Here is a 20768-nt window from a genome sequence, read left to right on the forward strand (position 1 = left end):
TGATTTCCATGGTGAAATTTGTTGTGCTGTTTTGGAAACAGTATCATCATAAAACTTGTCTGAAAGATCCTCTTTATCTATCCATTTTGAAAATCAGTGATATATCATGGGTATGGTTTATTATGTTGGTTTATAGCTTAGTTTTAGGCTATACTATGGTAAATTTTGTAAACATTTAGTGTAAGAATTGTATTTTTGTAAATAACTGTAACCATAGTAACAAATTTATACCTTTCATGTACTATTTGTGGTTTTTACAATATATATATAAAGTCACCAAACAAGAAATAATACATTTAAACTTATTGAAAACAAAGTGAACCAAAATGATGACAAACAGGAATTATACAAACAATCTGGAGTATACAAAATTAACTGTAGTGACTGTGAAAGCTATTATATTGGGCAAACTGGAAGAAATTTTAATAAAAGGTTTAAAGAACACATACAAGCTTTAAAAACAAATAACATGTCTACAATAAAATCAAATTTTGCTGAACACTTATTGGAGACTGACCATAACTACACAAATATTGAAAAGAACATGGAAATTTTAGATATCGAGAGGAAAGGAGAGAAATTAAACACAAAAGAAGAATTACATATTTATCTAAATTATAGTAAAGATCCTCATAACATTTTAAAAAGTAATCTGAAAAATAAGACAAATCCAATTTTTGAAAAAATTAAAATATTAAATACAGATTACTAATAAGAAAATTACAACTGTGTCATTTAAATTTAACATATGTTTAAAAGGTCCACATGTGTATATCTAATTGTTTATTATTTATTTAGAGGTTAATGTACACTGATGATGGTTACAAACCGAAACACGTGTATGTAATAAAAAGTTTTCATTTAAAGGGTTTTAGTTATTTTCATTACATTAATATATATATATATAGATAACCCTATAAGTGGAGTTAATAACATAATATATATATATATATATATATATATATATATATATAATTTTTCTTCATTAGAACTGGATACCATTACATATTTTCTGAAACTAGATAAATTGAAGAACGAATTGGCCTATCTCAGATTCTGATATTTATAATATTATCTTACTTTACCAGGAGCAGTCCCACTACTTTTCAAAAAAACAAAAATGTTGATGTCATGTATTTATTATGGTTTATGCGTAATTTTTTATAACATAAGATACAGGTACAAACCACAAAAATGGCCTGCCATTTGTAGAAGAAATTACTGCCAGTTTGAGGGTTAAAATGAGGTACAGTTAAACCTACCTTTACATTTTTAAATTCTTTAAAAAATGATCCCTACTCCTCCAAAAGTGTAATTTTTATGTATTATTGGGCATTAAAAATGTTCCCGAATTATTCAGGGTTGAAATATAGGGTGTTCGTTAAAACGAATAAGGTAGGTTTCTTGTTTCAGCCGCTATACATCACGGACTGGTGATCTGCCTCACCCTGCACAAATAATTCCACTTTTTTTACATTCTCAAAAACACCTAAATGTAAAAAAATGTGCTGCGTATACATCAACATGTCATTGAAAAATCTGACATTTAATACAATTGTTGCTACAATACGTAGTTCAAATATGTTATTTTTTTTCACTTAGCATTTGGTGTTATCAGGTGTACAAGTCAGTTTTATTATAAGACACAGCAAAGGCCCAATATTGGCTAAACATAGCAGATAGCAGTTTGTTTACAAACAACTGTTTCGGCTGCTCAAGTTAAAAAAGGTTAAAGGCAATTTAATAAAATACAAATCATAGGTTTTCATTTGATATAACATTTAAGGTCTACAACACTGGTAGTAACATTATATATTTTATTCTAATCAGTAACTGACCGTAAAACGATCAATTGCACTTAAGAAGTAACCAGTTGACTAAAAAACTGTTGGCTTGAAATTACTACGATTTTGGATTTATTAGGACTTAGGATGTAATAATAATAAACCGCTAGCCTGTAATAAAAGAATTTAATATCAATGTATATTAACATTAAATCTTAATATACATTAATACAGCAATATTTATTATAAACATATACATATAATCCCTTCTTTACAACTCTTTAAAATGATTAAGACTAGAATACATTTTCTAAAATTAGACTCATCCATAACATTAATTAGTCATTTGAGCATGTTTACACAAACTCTGCCATTATCAAACATTACGATTAAAGATTTAACACAATTGAAAACACTAACATTGTTTAAATAAAACCAACTAAAAATCACAACATCATTAATTATTACATAATCAAATCCATACTATATTTTACATCTATAAAATACAAACTGAAAACAACATAAACTAAATATACTTTTAAATATTCAGAAAAATTCTATACCTAATAAAGATTTTGAATTGCCTTTTTAAAGCATATTGGAACATAGTCATATCTCATTCATATATAGATATTTAAATTCTAAATCACAGTTAAATGATTACACTTTTATTAAAGTGTTTTGTAGAAACCTTTATTCACACCAAAGAGTACTTGAAATTTTGCAAGTACTTTGCATCTAAGAAATACACAAACCTTAGACCTACATCAATGAATCTTATAAGCACTACATCTGTCAATACGGTACAACCTTGTTTATCCAGATCACATTTTCACATCTCTGTGTTATCCCCATCATCTTTACAGAGTGGAGGAAAGTGAATTTAAACAATGTTTGTGAATGTAAAGCACAGTTTGGTTTTCAGTTAATACATGTTTTATGTTAAGAATAATGCTTACCAACACACAGGTAAATCACACCTAAGTCCCTCCATCGAACTTCTCTAAATGCTCACAATCAACCGAGCTGTCCATGTATGGAATACAACCACCATCTCGTGGGACAAGTCGCCATAACATTGTTTTTGAGACTTCGCTTGTAGGACCTCAAGTGGATGTCAGCACCCACTCTGCAGGATTCAGCGTTCAAAGTATTCAGGTATAATCCCATGGATGGTAGTAGTTTTGTACCACCAGCCATTCAACCACATTAATGAACCAAATGACCAAACCTGTTCCTTTCATACTGATAAATTGTATCAGCAGCTTGTAACAGATGACAATAAAAACAATTATGATAATGAAGACCATGTAATGACTCAATCTGATGCCATGGCACAGCTAGATCAGCTGATGGTTATTTTTATTGTGCTTCCCAGAAGCAGTGTACCAAAGTTAAACACTTTTGACTGATCTTATTCCTGTTGTTTTTACAACAGTAAATTTCCTATTATCAGTAATCTATTTTGTTTTTATTATATTTACTGTTTTCCCGAATCACTTCTGGTCCCAATTAATGTAGATAAACAAGGTTGTACTGTAGTTTTCAATAGCTAAAACATTAGATCCAATATTTAACACTCAATGATCCAATTTTTCAAGTCTTAACCTTTTTTACAATTACAATGTTAAATTCAATCACTACCAGAGTGGCTATCAAAAGCATTTTCCACATATCGATTGATGCTGGAGCACCTGTGCTGGAAAATTTAGCCTTTGGTAAACAAGTTTAATAAAGTATTTAAATATCATGCATTCAATTTGGCATGCACCATTATTTATCTGATTGTGGCACCATTCATAAAAGAATTACATAGTGCAGGAAACCCCTGAATGGGATAAAAATAACTTCCACTGCCTTTAAATTTAGTAAATTTCCATAACTATTTTACTTAGTGATTATCGCCTATTTGACTTTAAGGCATCACTGGTTGAATTGGTCATGTTGATATTGGCATTGATTGACCTTATCAAATAGTCAAATAAAAAATTGTCATGTCACACAGTGACAAATCTTTACCATCTGTTATGCTCCAAAACATATTGGCAATTTGCTTGCAAAAATGTAAACTGATGTCATCATGGCAATGATACTAAAGGGAGGATTCAGTTTTGTGTTGTACATTGGCACTGCATATGATTGTTGATCGCTGGAAAATTTTAAGTCATCCCTTCTTTCCAACTTGCAGTTTGTCAAGTACAGCATAATCAATAACATTTACTTTACTGTTCCACATCTATGTCTGAAACAACAAGGGTGTTTAAAAGATTCACACAAATATTACTTCTCAAAATACATCGTATTACCAAACAACAAAACACTTGGTAACCAAACTAAAAGATTCAGTTAACAGTGGTTACAAGTAGACTCCAATATGCCAATTTTCTTCTTCGCTTAAAGTAAGTATCACAATATATGATCCATTTTTTTAACTCAAGATCTGTAAGCAATATCATTAGATTATTTCATCAACACAATAATAATGTTAAATCTATCTGCATTTATTACTGATAGAGAACTAGATAACTCATCCAACAAGCATGCCATGCTGTGCAGGTTCAGTGAGTAGCCACATACATGATGGTACAAGTTCTATCAGACCTCAACTAATATTTGACAATAGCTATTTGATTAGCATATTAAACAATTTTAACAGGGAAATACAATACCTAGTTCTGTATCAATAATCAATTATTTCGTTGACTTGCACATCAAAGCAACATCCAACTGGGATAAACAAGTTGGTTATAATAACAAATATACAGTATAACTATATTCACGGGTAACTAACTGGATACGGAATACAATAGCCATTATGATGATTACATTTACGTCATTGTTTTTAAGAGCACATACATTTTATTACAAACCAACCAAGCAATTTACTTACATTGAAACTCATGAATATTAAACTTAAAACGTGCAAAAATGTCAGTGTCACTTTTGCATCACGTTATAACATAATATGTACAGACCATCAACTATTCAAAAGTTACTTTTTAAACCAGTTCAGTACAGATTTCATTTTCTATATTACAACGTATAGTTATTAATTTAATGACAATAAAACAAGGTAAATAATAATTTATAACATACTAAATTTAATAACTGTTTGTTGAACAAACTACAAATTAGGCAGTATGTTCTGAAGTTACACAGTGAAAAAGTTGTTGTAAAATACCTGTTATATTAACAGGTGAGATAAATTAAAGTAATAAAACTGTAATGTAAAATTTTATTCAACACTTACACTTTCCAAACCAACATGTGGTGGTAACTCCTATGGTGTGCAATATACAATACCAATTTTGAACTATCCAGTATAGTTTAGGTTATCAATTCAGTATTTTAATCACAAATTATTAATGGTGGGCCTACTATTATTTCATAGTTTGCTCGAACAATGAAATATGAGTTATGAATATACAAGGTAAGAGAACACCATATTACAGTGTCGTGTAATAGGCTTCACTAGAGTTGCATACAAATTTTCAAATCTATATAGCTCATTTCATTTTCTAGATGTCCTGTGGACAGATCAGTCATACAATTATAGAGAAAAGAAATGTTACATCCTCTCGACAGACAAAAACAAATTGTGTTAACCTACTGAGTGACAGGCATCAATACTCTCAGCCCAATTCCATGGTTGGACATGCACCGTCATAGAACTCATTTGTTCAGTAAGTTAGGTTCTATAGCAGTGTCCAAATTGTACTCCAAACGAGGGTACTACAACGTAAAAGTGTGCTGCAGTCAAATATCGTCACCGACTTTTTATATTGAATACAGTCTATTATATTTTCTTTTCACCCTATGAATAAAAGTCTCACTTGTTGAAATCTCATATGATTGTACACAGTTAGTTTACAAATTTATTTATTCCACTATTATCTCATTTCCATCATAGTTACCCATAAGACCAGTGTAAAGATATTCACTAATGCTCAGCCAGATCCCATGGACTGACATGCACCATCATCAAACTCAGTGTTCTTAATATATAAATGAAGTTTCATGCAAAATTTCAAGTATGTCTATGGGTCAATTCCTTTTTCGAGATATCATGCGGACAGGGACAGACAGACAGAAATTAAATTTGTCCAGCCCCACAAGTGACAGGCTTCACTAAAGGCCAGTCAATAATTGAAATGTATGAATCGAACTTATCCTTCAGGTTCAAAAATTTGTAGTTACGCGATCCTCTCAGCGGTTTTTAGTACTAACATATCCATAGAAAAGGCTGCTGTCAAGTAGATACATCAACTCATTTAAGTTTTTTTTTCATATAAAAACAAGATGATTCTTACTGATCAGTAGCTTTGACACGTTCACTTTGTTATTAATTTTAACCACCATGGTTACTCATGATACATGCTATTTATATTCAACTATAACAATATTGATTGAATTATTAAATGAAGCTACAAATATATGACAAATTTTAAGATGTACCTAGGAGGCAGATATAAAACACTTAGCAGGTAATGATATTCCTGATATCTGTGCATAAAAGGGATACAAGTGCGCGTGTCTGGAGTCATGCCACAGATGAGAAATAACTGCAAGCAAATAATTCATATGCGGCATGAGCCACCCATGCCTCATTTGTGTATATTCATACACCCATTAACTTCATTGTAGTAATTGTAAAGTGTCCTTGCCAATTAAATTGGTTCAAATCTATTGAAAATATATGTCCCACTAAATAAGTAGATTTGGTGAAATATGGTAGAGCTATAAACAAACCATGAGTTTACCGGTAAATTATGCAACAGTACACGTTTTAAGCAACATTTTGATTTTCCTTAACTTAATGGATAGTATCTGTAAGTAATATTTATAATACAGTTATAAATATATACTCTTTACTCTAAATATCTAAGATTTAGAGTTGTTATTGTTAAAACTTCAATGTAAATTCTCATTTTCACCTTAAATTAGGTCAAATAAATCATTAAGATATAAGTAACTACATAACAGAACATAAAAATTGTAAATTCTTTCAAATACTTCCAGAATATTATAGAATCATAAAACAGTTAATTTACTCTAAGAGTGCATTGTGCTCTTCGTGAGAACTTGAAGAAATACAAATAATAGGATTTTCTATGATTACCTAGTGACTTGGTAAAGAAAAATATAAAATGAATACAATTGCATTAAAGATGAAAATTACGTAGATGTTATGGTTCAGTCTTGAGGAAAAAGTAAGGCAAGGGTGAAATTGATATTGATTGAAACTTTTTGGTCAAACTAATCAATAATACTCAATGCAAATTTACAAAAGCAATCATATAAGATGGATAGTTTGATACGCTTAAGTTCAACAGTGGAAATGGCTTAAACTATCAAAAATAGTAAGTAGTAAAAATATTCTGTTATTGATTTCATCAATGGCTCAGCAACTAATACTGGATACATTTCAATATTCGGCTAATTAAGTACTAGGACAATAATTATTATACAAAGTGCTACTTAAAACTAATAAAACTTATTCCTAATGTAACAATCGGTTGGTTCTTATGCACTAAAGAATAATGAAACAATACAATCAGTTTAACAATCATATAAAGCAAGAGTGGGTGAAACTAACAAACAATTAATTCATAGAGGATTGTCCAGAGGTCCTAGGAGATGGAGTTTCGTGTCACGGCCTCCAGATAACGGGAGATCTTCACTAGAGAACAGAGGTGTCAGCTGTAACAGCATACATTTAATCCGTAACATGTTATCTTCACCATTAATCTTAGGCCTACCAACATAAAATGAGCAGCTTAGTCAGTAGCATCTTATGAATGCCACAGTGGTCTCGGGTTCTAACTCTTTCTTGAGCAATACCTGCCTTCAGGTAAAACAAATCAAGGAAGGAATCAATACTTTTTGTAACATATGTTGGCAAATGTCCGAAATCCTATCAAATCATCCATTGTCAATAACGAACATTGAAAAAGTAAGGAATCCATGTAGGAAAACTTCAGATTTTAATTTTAGCCTCAGTAGGTAACATTAATAATGAATTAAATTTGATACCACAATTCAACAATCACCACAAAGTAATATCACAAAAGCGAACATTGTTGCAATTTTAGAACTCTATTTAGATTGAATCATGTTCAAGCACAGATTGAGCATTTTAAAAAAGAAAGTGCATAAAAAAGCACAATGATAGTTGCCTGAGACCCAATAAGCCGTCAGTGCTTGGCGGATCATCGAACTGTACTAGTTATGTTAGTTTCTGTTGCCTTTGTTTATATAGTTTTTTTTTTTTTTTTTTTTTTCTAACCGCGACAAAAGTTACTGAAATGGTAATAGCTGTTTACAGTGATAATTCTCTGTAGAAAACATCTGTTTTCAAATGGATTAAGCGCTTTAAAGACACCACGGACAATGCAAGGCCGGGACAAAAACAGGATAAAATATTAACTTCCATATACGCTCCAGTTGTTACAGAAATCAGACACAAAAACAATTACTGTGAATAATCCAAACTTTTTTTCTTTTTTTACTAATAGGAGAAAGTTTTATATTTAAATCTCTCTTCTTGACGTAGATTAAAAAATCAAAATCTGTATGCAATCCAACTTAAATATCATATTGTATAACAATATTAAAAAAGCAAATCTTGATCAATACTTTAATTCTAATAACAAAAACAAATCTCCACCAACCTTTGAATGATATTATCTTGGTCATGGAGTCTCAAATGTAAACCTGCAATAATTACATCATGCACTTTGATGCAATGTTATGTGTGCTTACTTTGTACTGATGTACACAATTAGTTTTAAAGTTAGAAAGTAATTGTTATAAATACTGGTGCAGTCAACTCGTGATTATCTTGTCCTGTTTGTAATTTTAAGATTTTATAATATGGAACAGATGTTATGAGGTTCACTAAATATGTTTTGAAATTCTGACCTATTTAAAACAGCATATAGATAAGAAAATTACCAAGGTAAAGCAATTAGTATACATACAAGACAGCACACCTGTTTAGAATTCAAAGTCTGTTACCTTATAAAGCTTTGATTTCAACTTTAGATAACAAAATCATTTGTGTCCAATGTTGTAGAACTGCAGATTTTTGTTCCAAATTTTTGTTATATTTTAAACACATTTGGAGTGAGATGTAATCTCTTGATCAGTTGTCAGCAGCTTTTGGGGACATCACTTGGCACATGCCATTGTTTTTTACAGTTAAAAATGATCTGTTTTCGTCCTCAGATGAAGAGCTCAGTGGAAGACCACCAAATACTGTAACTGAAGAAAAAATTGCTGCTCTTTGAGAAAATAATACATGAAAAACCACAGTGTACATACCAAACAGTGAGTATACTCTATGGATTTGTTTGCCAAGTATCCACATCTCAAGCTCCTTATTCAAAATTTCTAGGATAATTCACAGATGAAAATCTGGATTAAGACTCCCATATTGAGAATATTCTTGCTAAAGCAGGTTCTGGCATTTATGCTTTAATTTGACTACAAAATATTTGTGAAATAAATAATCTAAAATGTTTAGTTTTCTTACATTCATTCAATTACCATTATCAGCGACTTCTCTGAACATAATACGGTGATCTATCATATCCATTTCTTACAATTTTTCATGTTTTCATCGGTTATGGATGTGCTGGAGCATCCAGAGCGTTTATCATCCTCAATGTCTTCACGGTCATCTTTGAAACGTTTATATCACTTGTAAACCCTTGTTTTACTTATAGCAGACTTGCAAAACATCTTTATTAGCAATTCCTACACTTTATTTAATTTTTTCACAAAAATTTTATACAAATTCTGTGATCCACTTTTTTAACAAACATATATCGATGAGTTCATAAAACACATCTAACCATAGCAGCTGCTACTGAAAAGTTAACAATGAATAAAGCTGGAAATTTTATTATACTTGGAACATGAGTACCTAGATAATTTAAAAAATCTTGACAACTGGACTCTCCAAACTCATTAAACTTAAAATTCCTGTTACTTTTTGAACACACCTTGTATATTTATGAAACTATATTAACTGTGAAACTTAGATTTGATAGTCTACCCTAACTCTGTTAAGTTCACAAATATAGCAGACGTTAAACTGACTTGCCAATATATACCTCCATGCCACTATGAGTTCTATCACAAAACATCTCAATACACTATTTGGGAACAATTTTCAGCAATAAATTACCTAAAGAAACGAAAACAGAGACTGTCTGGACAAAGCTAAAGGTAAAACTAAAATACTTCCTTAATGATCTTTATCGTATTAATGAGTTTTAATAAATCTTGAATGTTTATGTGAACTCTTTAAAATGTGTTATAAAATGTTACTTATAATTTACAAGTAGTTAGATTTATATTTTATTTTATTTCTCAATGTATTCCAGTGTACTAATCAGTGTACAGATTTTGTACTAATTGAATAAAAAAATACTAAATGAAATCTATTTGGCTCTTTCCTAATTATGATTCCCTACCAACTAAAGTCAAATGCTCTATAGATATTTAAAAAAAGAAAGGAAATGGTTGCATTTCTTTTTCATCTAGCAGATAGATATGCGGCACTTTTATATATTTGACACATAATAATATAAAACAAAGTACACTGTTATTAAAAAAAACAAATACTAAATATTATATCAATTGCTTTCAGTAAGAGAAAAATTATTGTTGTTTTTCTCCATTTTGTAAGTATTTAATGTGTACCAAGTAAGCATCCTTGATAATTAGTTTGAGTGTGACACTTTCAAAATCTACAGAAATTGTTTATCTATTTACACTTCTTACACAATTTTTGAGTTGAAGTAACAATTTTATTATATCCATTCTCAAAACTCTTAAACTCAGGCTCATTGATAGTCCCTGCCTTCATAATAGTATCATTGACATTATCTTAATCAGAACTTGGCCTGTCACTCTCTACTTCGTAAAAGAATTCGCTTGATGAAGTCTTCTTCTACTACCATTATTTAGAACTTCCTCACATACATAGCCCTTATATCATCTTGTAACTCACTAAGTCTTCATTACTGTGAAGTTTTCACACTATATAGTCACATTATTTTACTCACACTGTACATTCACAATATGTACATAATGAAATCAAAATAAAAAAATGAGTAGGTTAAATAACAAAACAAATAATTACCATAACAAAATTGAACATCACTATTAACTGAACAGAAAGAAACAGCTGAACTGAATTAATTATTTTTTTGTTTTAACATAAACGTTGAAAACAGTCCACAGATATCTAACGTGAAAAAAATCAACACATTAAAGCTTTTGAAACAAAATGACACTTTTAGTAGACAGCTAGCTCATTATATAACTACAGCATATTTAACAAATGCATAGAGTTGCTCTCAATGATCCCTGTACTTTTATATTATATATATATATATATATATATATATATATATATATATATATATATATATATATATATCATGGAATCACTAACAACAATGCCGTGACACTAAAAAGCTACAGTAAAATTTCGCACTTGAATAAAATTATCATATTGTATCCAATGGGACATGTTTTATACAAAACTACCTTATCAGGATGTGTTTCATAATTAATTAAACTTGTCATAAATTACTGCAGTGAATTATAATTCTCTTTATCTAAGACTCCAGGTTGTTTGCCACATCAGACAGACAATAACGAGTTGATTACACCCAATGAAAGCATGCAACAGTGAACATGACAGATACAGTGTTGTGACTCAACTGACATTTAAGGCAAAACTCCATCTGATGGATAAAATCTCAGAGGGTTAATCACCACCGCACTCTGAAAAGAGAGAAACAACTTTAATGAGCAAAGCAAATCACCAGCCAACATAACAAGAAAGCAATGCATCGCATGGTACTATTAAAACAAATTATTAATTAAATGTTTGTTAAAAGATTCCATTAATTCATTACCAGGTGTGGACAACATTCGTACATAAACTGTTCCTGACCCCTCCACATGATCTGACCTTGAATACTGAAAAAAACTTTTGAAAGAGTAAAAATAGCAACTTAAGAGCGGACTGTAGTAAAATGACCTTGAGTTTTCCCCATAACAACAATGTTAAACCAAATGAAGCTGTAAGCCCTTATTTTATGTAATAGCATTATGAGAGATGTCTTATTTAAAAGATGTAATTAATAAACATCCAAATGAATTTTGGTTTTTTTTTCAGTGTATACTTTCTGAATGTTTAAACAATAAAGTACAACAAAGTTTGAGATTTTTTTGCAAATGCTATAAAAATATTTAAAAAAAGTAAAAAGCATTTGGATATTTATTTAACAATATCTTTAAAATGAGACACCTCCCATAATTCTACAAGTAAAAATAAAGGCGTAAAACTGCATAAAGTTTAACATTGTCCTTATGAAGAACAACTCAAGGTCATCTTACTACCAATCATCATGAATGTTGCCACCAAATCAGGAATAGCAATAGTGGTAGTGAATTGAGAACTGGTAATAAAATGATGAGTTTTACCACCCCATAAGGAAAATTTTAAATGTCATACACTTTTATGTTCTTATTTATTGTCACAGAACTATGGGAGATATCTTGTTTTAAAGATATGATTAATACACACCCTACTGTTTTTTACTTTTTCTTGTATTGTATGGGAGATATCTTGTTTTAAAGATATGATTAATACACACCCTACTGTTTTTTTTTACTTTTTCTTGTATTGTATGGGAGATATCTTGTTTTAAAGATATGATTAATACACAACCTACTGTTTTTTACTTTTTCTTGTAGTGTATGGGAGATATCTTGTTTTTAAAGATATGATTAATACACACCCTACTGTTTTTTACTTTTTCCTTGTAGTGTATGGGAGATATCTTGTTTTAAAGATATGATTAATACACACCCTACTGTTTTTTACTTTTTCTTGTAGTGTATGGGAGATATCTTGTTTTAAAGATATGATTAATACACATCCTACTGTTTTTTTACTTTTTCTTGTAGTGTATGGGAGATATCTTGTTTTAAAGATATGATTAATACACACCCTACTGTTTTTTACTTTTTCTTGTAGTGTATGGGAGATATCTTGTTTTAAAGATAGGATTAATACACACCCTACTGTTTTTTACTTTTTCTTGTAGTGTATGGGAGATATCTTGTTTTAAAGATATGATTAATACACACCCTACTGTTTTTTACTTTTTCTTGTAGTGTATGGGAGATATCTTGTTTTAAAGATATGATTAATACACACCCTACTGTTTTTTACTTTTTTCTTGTAGTGTATGGGAGATATCTTGTTTTAAAGATATGATTAATACACACCCTACTGTTTTTTACTTTTTCTTGTAGTGTATGGGAGATATCTTGTTTTAAAGATATGATTAATACACACCCTACTGTTTTTTACTTTTTCTTGTAGTGTATGGGAGATATCTTGTTTTAAAGATATGATTAATACACACCCTACTGTTTTTTTACTTTTTCTTGTAGTGTATGGGAGATATCTTGTTTTAAAGATATGATTAATACACACCCTACTGTTTTTTACTTTTTCTTGTAGTGTATGGGAGATATCTTGTTTTAAAGATATGATTAATACACACCCTACTGTTATTTTTTACTTTTTCCTTGTAGTGTATGGGAGGATATCTTGTTTTAAAGATATGATTAATACACATCCTACTGTTTTTTACTTTTTCTTGTAGTGTATGGGAGATATCGTGTTTTTAAAGATATGATTAATACATACCCTACTGTTTTTTACTTTTTCTTGTAGTGTATGGGAGATATCTTGTTTAAAGATATGATTAATACACACACCTCACCCCCTACTGTTTTATACTTTTTCTTGTAGTGTATGGGAGATATCTTGTTTTAAAGATATAATTAATACACACCCTACTGTTTTTTACTTTTTCTTGTAGTGTATGTGAGATATCTTGTTTTAAAGATATGATTTTAATACACATCCTACTGTTTTTTACTTTTTCTTGTAGTGTATGGGAGATATCTTGTTTTAAAGATATGATTAATACACCACCCTACTGTTTTTTTTTTTACTTTTTCTTGTAGTGTATGGAGATATCTCGTTTTAAAGATAGGATTAATACACACCCGCTACTGTTTTTTTACTTTTTCTTGTAGTGTATGGGAGATATCTTGTTTTAAAGATATGATTAATACACACCCTACTGTTTTTTTACTTTTTCTTTGTAGTGTATGGGAGATATCTTGTTTTAAAGATAGGATTAATACACACCCTACTGTTTTTTACTTTTTCTTGTAGTGTATGGGAGATATCTTGTTTTTAAAGATATGATTAATACACACCCTACTGTTTTTTTACTTTTTCTTGTAGTGTATGGAGATATCTTGTTTTAAAGATATGATTAATACACATCCTACTACGGTTTTTTTACTTTTTCTTGTAGTGTATGGGGGATATCTTGTTTTAAAGATATGATTAATACACACCCTACTGTTTTTTTACTTTTTCTTGTAGTGTATGGGAGATACCTTTGTTTTAAAGATATGATTAATACACACCCTACTGTTTTTTTACTTCTTCTTGTAGTGGTATGGGAGATATCTTGTTTTAAAGATAGGATTAATACACACACCCTACTGTTTTTTACTTTTTCTTGTAGTGTATGGGAGATATCCTTGTTTTAAAGATATGATTAATACACACCCTACTGTTTTTTACTTTTTCTTGTAGTGTATGGGAGATATCTCGTTTTTAAAGATATGATTAATACACACTCTACTGTATTTTTTACTTCTCTTGTAGTGTATGGGAGATATCTCGTTTTAAAGATATGATTAATACACACCCTACTGTTTTTTACTTCTTCTTGTAGTGTATGGGAGATATCTTGTTTTAAAGATATGATTAATACACACCCTACTGTTTTTTCCTTTTTCTTGTAGTGTATGGGAATATCTTGTTTATATTAAAGATATAATTAATAATACACACCTTACTGTTTTTTTTACTTTTTCTTGTAGTGTATGGGAGATATCTTGTTTTAAAGATATGATTAATACACATCCTACTGTTTTTTACTTTTTCTTGTAGTGTATATCATTATTGAAAATTTAAACAATAAAATAAAAATTTGAGATTATTTTTTAAATATCCAATAAATTATTGAAAACAACTGAAATGGGTTTGGGTGCATATCTCTTTAAAACTAAACATCTCCCACGTCTATGTAAGTAAGACAATAAAAGTGTTTGGAGTTTAAAATAGTTGTTATGGTCCTTACAAGATGGTTGCCAGTACAGCTTGCTCTTAACGGAATTGATCCAAAAGGTCTGTGTTTTAATTAGTTCTTTTCAACCAGCGTTTCTACAACAAGCACTATACTTCTTCAGCTTCTTTATTGTTGATTATAATACTTTTCATCAGATCTGTATTATATTATAGAACTTTGAATCAGTTTTAGCTTATTCTACTGTCTAAGAGTAAATAAAAATAAGGGTTTAGTAGTTTAGAAACATTGACGTTGCTGAACTGGGAGTGGAGAGCATCTCAGGCAACAAATAGTAATCTCAACTTAGCTTCAACTATAATTTTAAATTATTACAGGCTAGAATCTCGGATTACTCACCACTTAAAGAACATTAAAGTTAAATATTACACTCATACCTTGTTTTGTTCTTAAATTAAAATCATTCATACACTGTAAACTAAAAGAAAATTAACTAATAATTTGGATGGCAGAGCAACCTTTTGTTTTAACAATAAAGACTCACCTCAAGTAGTCCTAATGATATAAATATTGAATACATTTTTCTTGGTAGAAGATGCAGTTAGAGGGTTCAGTTCATTCTTAAAACATAATGAGTTTATTCGTCATCGTAGTATTAACCTTAGTCCCAGCACTTTTATAAATTGAGTTAGGTATTCCTAATGCTTGGTCTGTGGGACTACTTTAAGATTAAATAACGAAAAGCCAAATCCAATTTGGAAAAATGATTTGATATTTTACAAAAACTAAAGCTACCACGGAAAGAGAAAATAAAAACTTATTTTACAGAATCTTACTCCTTTCTGACACAGTTAAACCACTATTGTCCTTGATGCTCCGTGCACATTGCCTTGGTATATCGTTCACACAGGTGATCATCCGCCCCTGTTTCTAAGGGAAAAATCCACAAATTTTCCCCTTATTGACAGCCACGAAGGGTGGGCCAAAATCTAGTATTGTAGGCAGCGCTCCAACCAGGGTTTGACAAGCTTATTGTGTTCCTTGGCAAAGTTACATCTAGAAAGAGGGGTGTGTTCCTTTCAAGTTTTCTTATGTAGATAAATGGCGTGGGAATTTACAACAGACAACATAATGCATGGAATATTTAAATGACACTCCCAATGCTTTGTCCACGAATCGCTTTGGCCTATAAATAGAGTAGAAACACTGGGCAAAAACACTGCATGACCCACTTACACACTTATCTTAAGGCCAACTGCAGATAATGGCGAGAAGGGGTTGAAGTGAGTTCTATTAGGAGTTGGGGAGAAGTGAAATGGCTCCTGTCGTCTGGGTTAGGGCTCTGCGGTTAATGGAAATCATATGTGGTGCTGTTAAAACTGTTACTGATACTGGTATCTGACATTTCCAGTTATCTAAATAATTTCAGTAAATCTTCTAGCAATTTTTAAAAAATGCATCAGATAACAACTATTTGGGCTTAAAGGTTGTGAACGTTCAAATCACAACGTATTCATTAAATTGTAGTCTTGGACTATGAAACAAGACGTAAGGCTCCTCATACACATCACAATTGGTTGGACGGTTTAGTTTGAACATTTTTAATGGTCACATTTGCAGGAAAGTCGTTCAGGTAAAAAGTTGATCGAAAGATGTTGGTGAGCATTGAATTTTGCAATGCTGCTCTGGCAGGAAAAGCGCTGTCTGCAGACTGGCAACAATATTACTTCAGAAAAGGTTTGGATATGACTGTAATATCAAAAAATAACCTCACTTTCTTTGTTTTAACCTATATAGCCTAATGACCAATTGAAACGTGTGTGAGGAGTAATCGTTGTTGACCAAATTGAGACGATCGGTTGACCGACTTTAATTCATCCGACGAATCGTTACTTGTATGGGGGGTTTAAAGCAATATAGAGATAGAACTTATTAAGATAAATTCCACTACAATAGTGGAGGTAAACCGGCATCAGGTGGGGCTCAAGAACAGATCATCCATCACACATACTATAATAATCACAGACTCTGTAAACAGTTCGGCGACATCATCGATCTTCATTCACAGTTTTGCAGTTCAAGTCATGTAAAAAAAGTCAAGTCATGTTAAATTTACAAATAAACTACACTTTTCTAAAAAAAAAGTGCAAAAATAATAAAAGCTGTAGAACATCTACACTCAAATTTCAAAACAAGCGCAAGTTTATACAGTAGAAAATAACAAAGCAAAGGAGCTATAAAGCAGCTTTATACTTTTTTCTGTACAAAAATAAAAATAAACATAAAAACAAACACAATCACATTAAGACTTTGAAGCAGCAGCAAACGTCATGCAAAATAAATTTGAAACAAAAATATTATATGTTCTTATTTGTAAAAGTCAAAGCCAATGAATATGGAACAATATATAATTATCAGAAGGTATTTATAAATTATTCCACCAATGTTTCTAGATCTTGATTTAACATAGACATTCAGATTTCATAAAGAATATAAATGTGATGTATAATATGTACGACAGACTTGTACAACAGTTCCATTTACATGAATATTGTTGGTCCCCTTCCAATTTGTCTGGATCTAACATTGGGTGTAAATTTGAATAACAGACAAAGATGAAAGTAAGTAATTCACAAAACAGTTGCTTTCAAATGATTACAAAATAAAATTTTATGACCCAAACATAATTTTAAAATAAATATTAGTCCATTACTATCTTTACTCTTTTAATGCTTCTGGAATATCACAACTTATTTAGAGGTCTACAACGATTAAAATCACTGTAGTAAAGTTGTGACTGTATAGTATAAATACTGCAGTTTTGGAGTATAATCCATTCTTGTGGTACATTAAAATGTACATGAGTGTATTAATTCAGTTTATGCATGAACTCCTACTATGGATTTTACAGATTGTTCCACCAAATAAACCAACCAGTAATTATATACTACTGATGTGTTGGTTTCTAGTTTTAAATACAAGGCATGCCCGTATTTTACCGTTTAGTACCGTTAGTAATTACCGTTTCATTCTACTGCAGTGTAACGCTGCTATTGGTGTTCCCCGCATGCACACAGTCGCCCTTGTCCACTGGCTATCAACTCATGCAATTTTAGTTGTTCTACATTGTGTTTTTAGTTTTCTCTGAACGTTAAAAATGTTTAGGGCAATTGTGGGATTCGTTCTGTAATATAAGATTTTTCAACGCAAGGAATGTAAAATCGGCTAGAATTTATCGTCAACATCGAGATGTTTACGGGCAAGACGTGATGAGTGAAGGAATGATGAGAAAGTGGGTTAGAATGTTCAATGGCGGTCAAACAAATGAGAATTGGAGCGGTCGGCCTTCTCTTGTCACCAATGATCTGGTAAGGGCAGTTGACGAACAAATCCAAGAACAGACGTTTAACTATGATAACACTATCTGACGATTTCTAACAAATTTCATGCACTCTTTTGTACAAAATTGTTAAAACCGCCTAGGTTATCGCAAGTTGTGTTTTCGATGGGTTTCAAAAATGTTTACTCACATGCACAAAACCAAGATACACGGAAATGCTTTGACTTTCCGCACACGGTACAGTGATGATGGTGAGGATTTTTTAAACAAAATTGTAACAGGTGATGAAACTTGGGTCCGTCATGTCGCTACGGAATTCAAACAGCAGTCAGTGTAGTGGCAACACACACAATCCTTGAAGAAACAAAAATTCAAGACAACAATGTCTGCACACAAAAATCGCCCACTGCCTTTTGAGATCGGAAAGGTGTTTTGCTGATTGATTTTCTCCCAAGAGGTGAAACCATTAATGTGGCAAGGTATTGCGAAATCTTAAGAAAAGTTTGGCAGGCAATTGAAAAAAAAGGGAGAGGAATGCTCAGTAACAGAATTGTGTTGCTCCATGACAATGCTCGACCCCATACTGCTGGTGACACTCAAACATTGGTTTGACAATTTCGTTGGGAGCAGTTTGATCACTCGCCCTACAGCCCGGACTTGGCACTGTCTGACTACTACTTGTTCCTGCACATGAAGCGCAAGCTAGGCGGCCAACACTTTGAAACCGACGATAAAGTGAAAACTGACGTGGAGTCATGGCTACACGTGGCTACATTCGTTGGCAGGAACCTTCTACGAGGAGGGTATAAACAAATTGATCACTCGCTACGACAAGTGTTTAAACATCAGTGGAAACTATGTTGAATAGTTTAAGGCATGGGCTTTCATGTAGGAATACAATTGTGTTGAAAAAATTGTTTTACTTGTTTTTATAAAAAACTGTACTTACTATCTGAACACACCTCATATTAACATCTTTTTGTAGTGCATAAATTAACAAAAACATCACTACAAAACCATACCAAAAATAATATGTAAAACTTTCCTAAAATTGTATACTGCAAACCTTGCTGTAATACAAATCAAGCAGTTTATTTCTTAATAATAAAACTTTTTAAATGTCAAAAACAAACGTAACAATAACAGTTGGATGACTGACCAGTCTACATGAAGTTGTGGGCCTCAACACTGAGCTGGCTGTGCATGTCTCCATCCTCCTGGCAGCATGCATGCACATAACTGTCACACTCTAGCCTACTTCAGGCTTACCAACCCACTACTACAGCTGTATATTGCAACCTGACAGTGACAAATACATCTCTTACCATCTTACTTCTGTCCAATTTTGATGTAAGTATGGTTTAACATAAGTTATAGCAAACGAAACATTATTCAATAGGTAAAGTCAAAACAAACTTTGTTATATCTACAGCTATTTTTATTTGTGTTGTATTTGCATTTTGAAAAGGATCATTCCACTCCACATAAAATACTTACTATTATAGCTTTTTGGAGATACTTTTTTCCTGGTTATGTAATACAAGGATAAATTAATCAGTAGCACACAATAACAAGGTGACCCACAATGGTACACAATGCTAAGTTAGCCAACCAACAAAATATATCTAGATTTATTATCTTACTTATATTGGAATGTCTCTAGAAAATAATGATGTATCTTACTTATCAGTAATAAAATTATCAATTATACATATGAAAATCTTAGGTATTTGAAATGAGGAAACAAGTTTATAGTAATAACAATAAATAGATTGTTATTATCATTCTTATAATGAACTTACTATTTTCTGTAAATAGGTTTTCGTAAAACAATTAAGAAGAGGATATACTGTTTGTTTCACTTCTTGTTTGTATCACTTGAGATACAATAAGAATACATGTGAAGGGAGAACTATTTTTTTCAAGATATTTGAGAACAGGGTGTCTTGTATTTGTTTCACTTATTTGTTTGAAAGGTTCAGTGGTAAACTGCATCATTTATTAATAATCTTCATTGCCAGTTAGGAATTGTGTGGCTCTTATTTTGTAAATCTAAAGTAGTTATTTCACTCCCATCAATAAAACAATTTATTAAAATTACAAACAATTACAGAAAATCTAATGTTTGCTAAAAACAACAATCCCCATTCTAATCCTGCATTGAAAATAAATTTTCTTTCATCCTTGATTGTTCTATAATAAAATATGATTATTGGTTTAAATTAATAATTTGTTATATAATAGTTATGTCATAAATAAATTACACACAAAATACAATTTATTTTTTAATCTCAATGTACTGTTGCACTTGAAGATTTCAATTACATAACAAAAATTTTGGAATGATGTACTAGCCAATGAGAACTACTCAATGCAGAAACTAACCTATTACTAACCTCATCTATAGATGACTTGTTATTTAATTATTCAGTGAGA

General features: G+C 31.0%; 1 protein-coding gene across 13 annotated transcripts in view; it reads right to left on the bottom strand.

Moving 5' to 3' along the window:
• Positions 1–1951: 1951 nt before the first annotated feature.
• LOC124362831 (sodium/hydrogen exchanger 7) overlaps positions 1952–20768 on the bottom strand; it is a 108620-nt gene continuing 89803 nt past the window's right edge. For 2 of the 13 annotated variants that reach the window (XM_046817668.1, XM_046817667.1), the window contains one exon: positions 5849–7484. In XM_046817668.1, coding sequence (XP_046673624.1) covers positions 7392–7484 — 93 coding nt within the window. In that variant the 3' untranslated portion in view covers positions 5849–7391. Of the gene's footprint in view, positions 4027–5848; positions 7485–8455; positions 8499–11526; positions 11586–19491; positions 19632–20768 lie in introns of those variants that run through there. The other 11 variants (XR_006922502.1, XM_046817671.1, XR_006922503.1 and 8 more) reach the window with 11 other exon arrangements.

This window comes from Homalodisca vitripennis, chromosome 5 (assembly GCF_021130785.1).
Source record: "Homalodisca vitripennis isolate AUS2020 chromosome 5, UT_GWSS_2.1, whole genome shotgun sequence".
NCBI classification, from domain to species: domain Eukaryota; kingdom Metazoa; phylum Arthropoda; class Insecta; order Hemiptera; family Cicadellidae; genus Homalodisca; species Homalodisca vitripennis.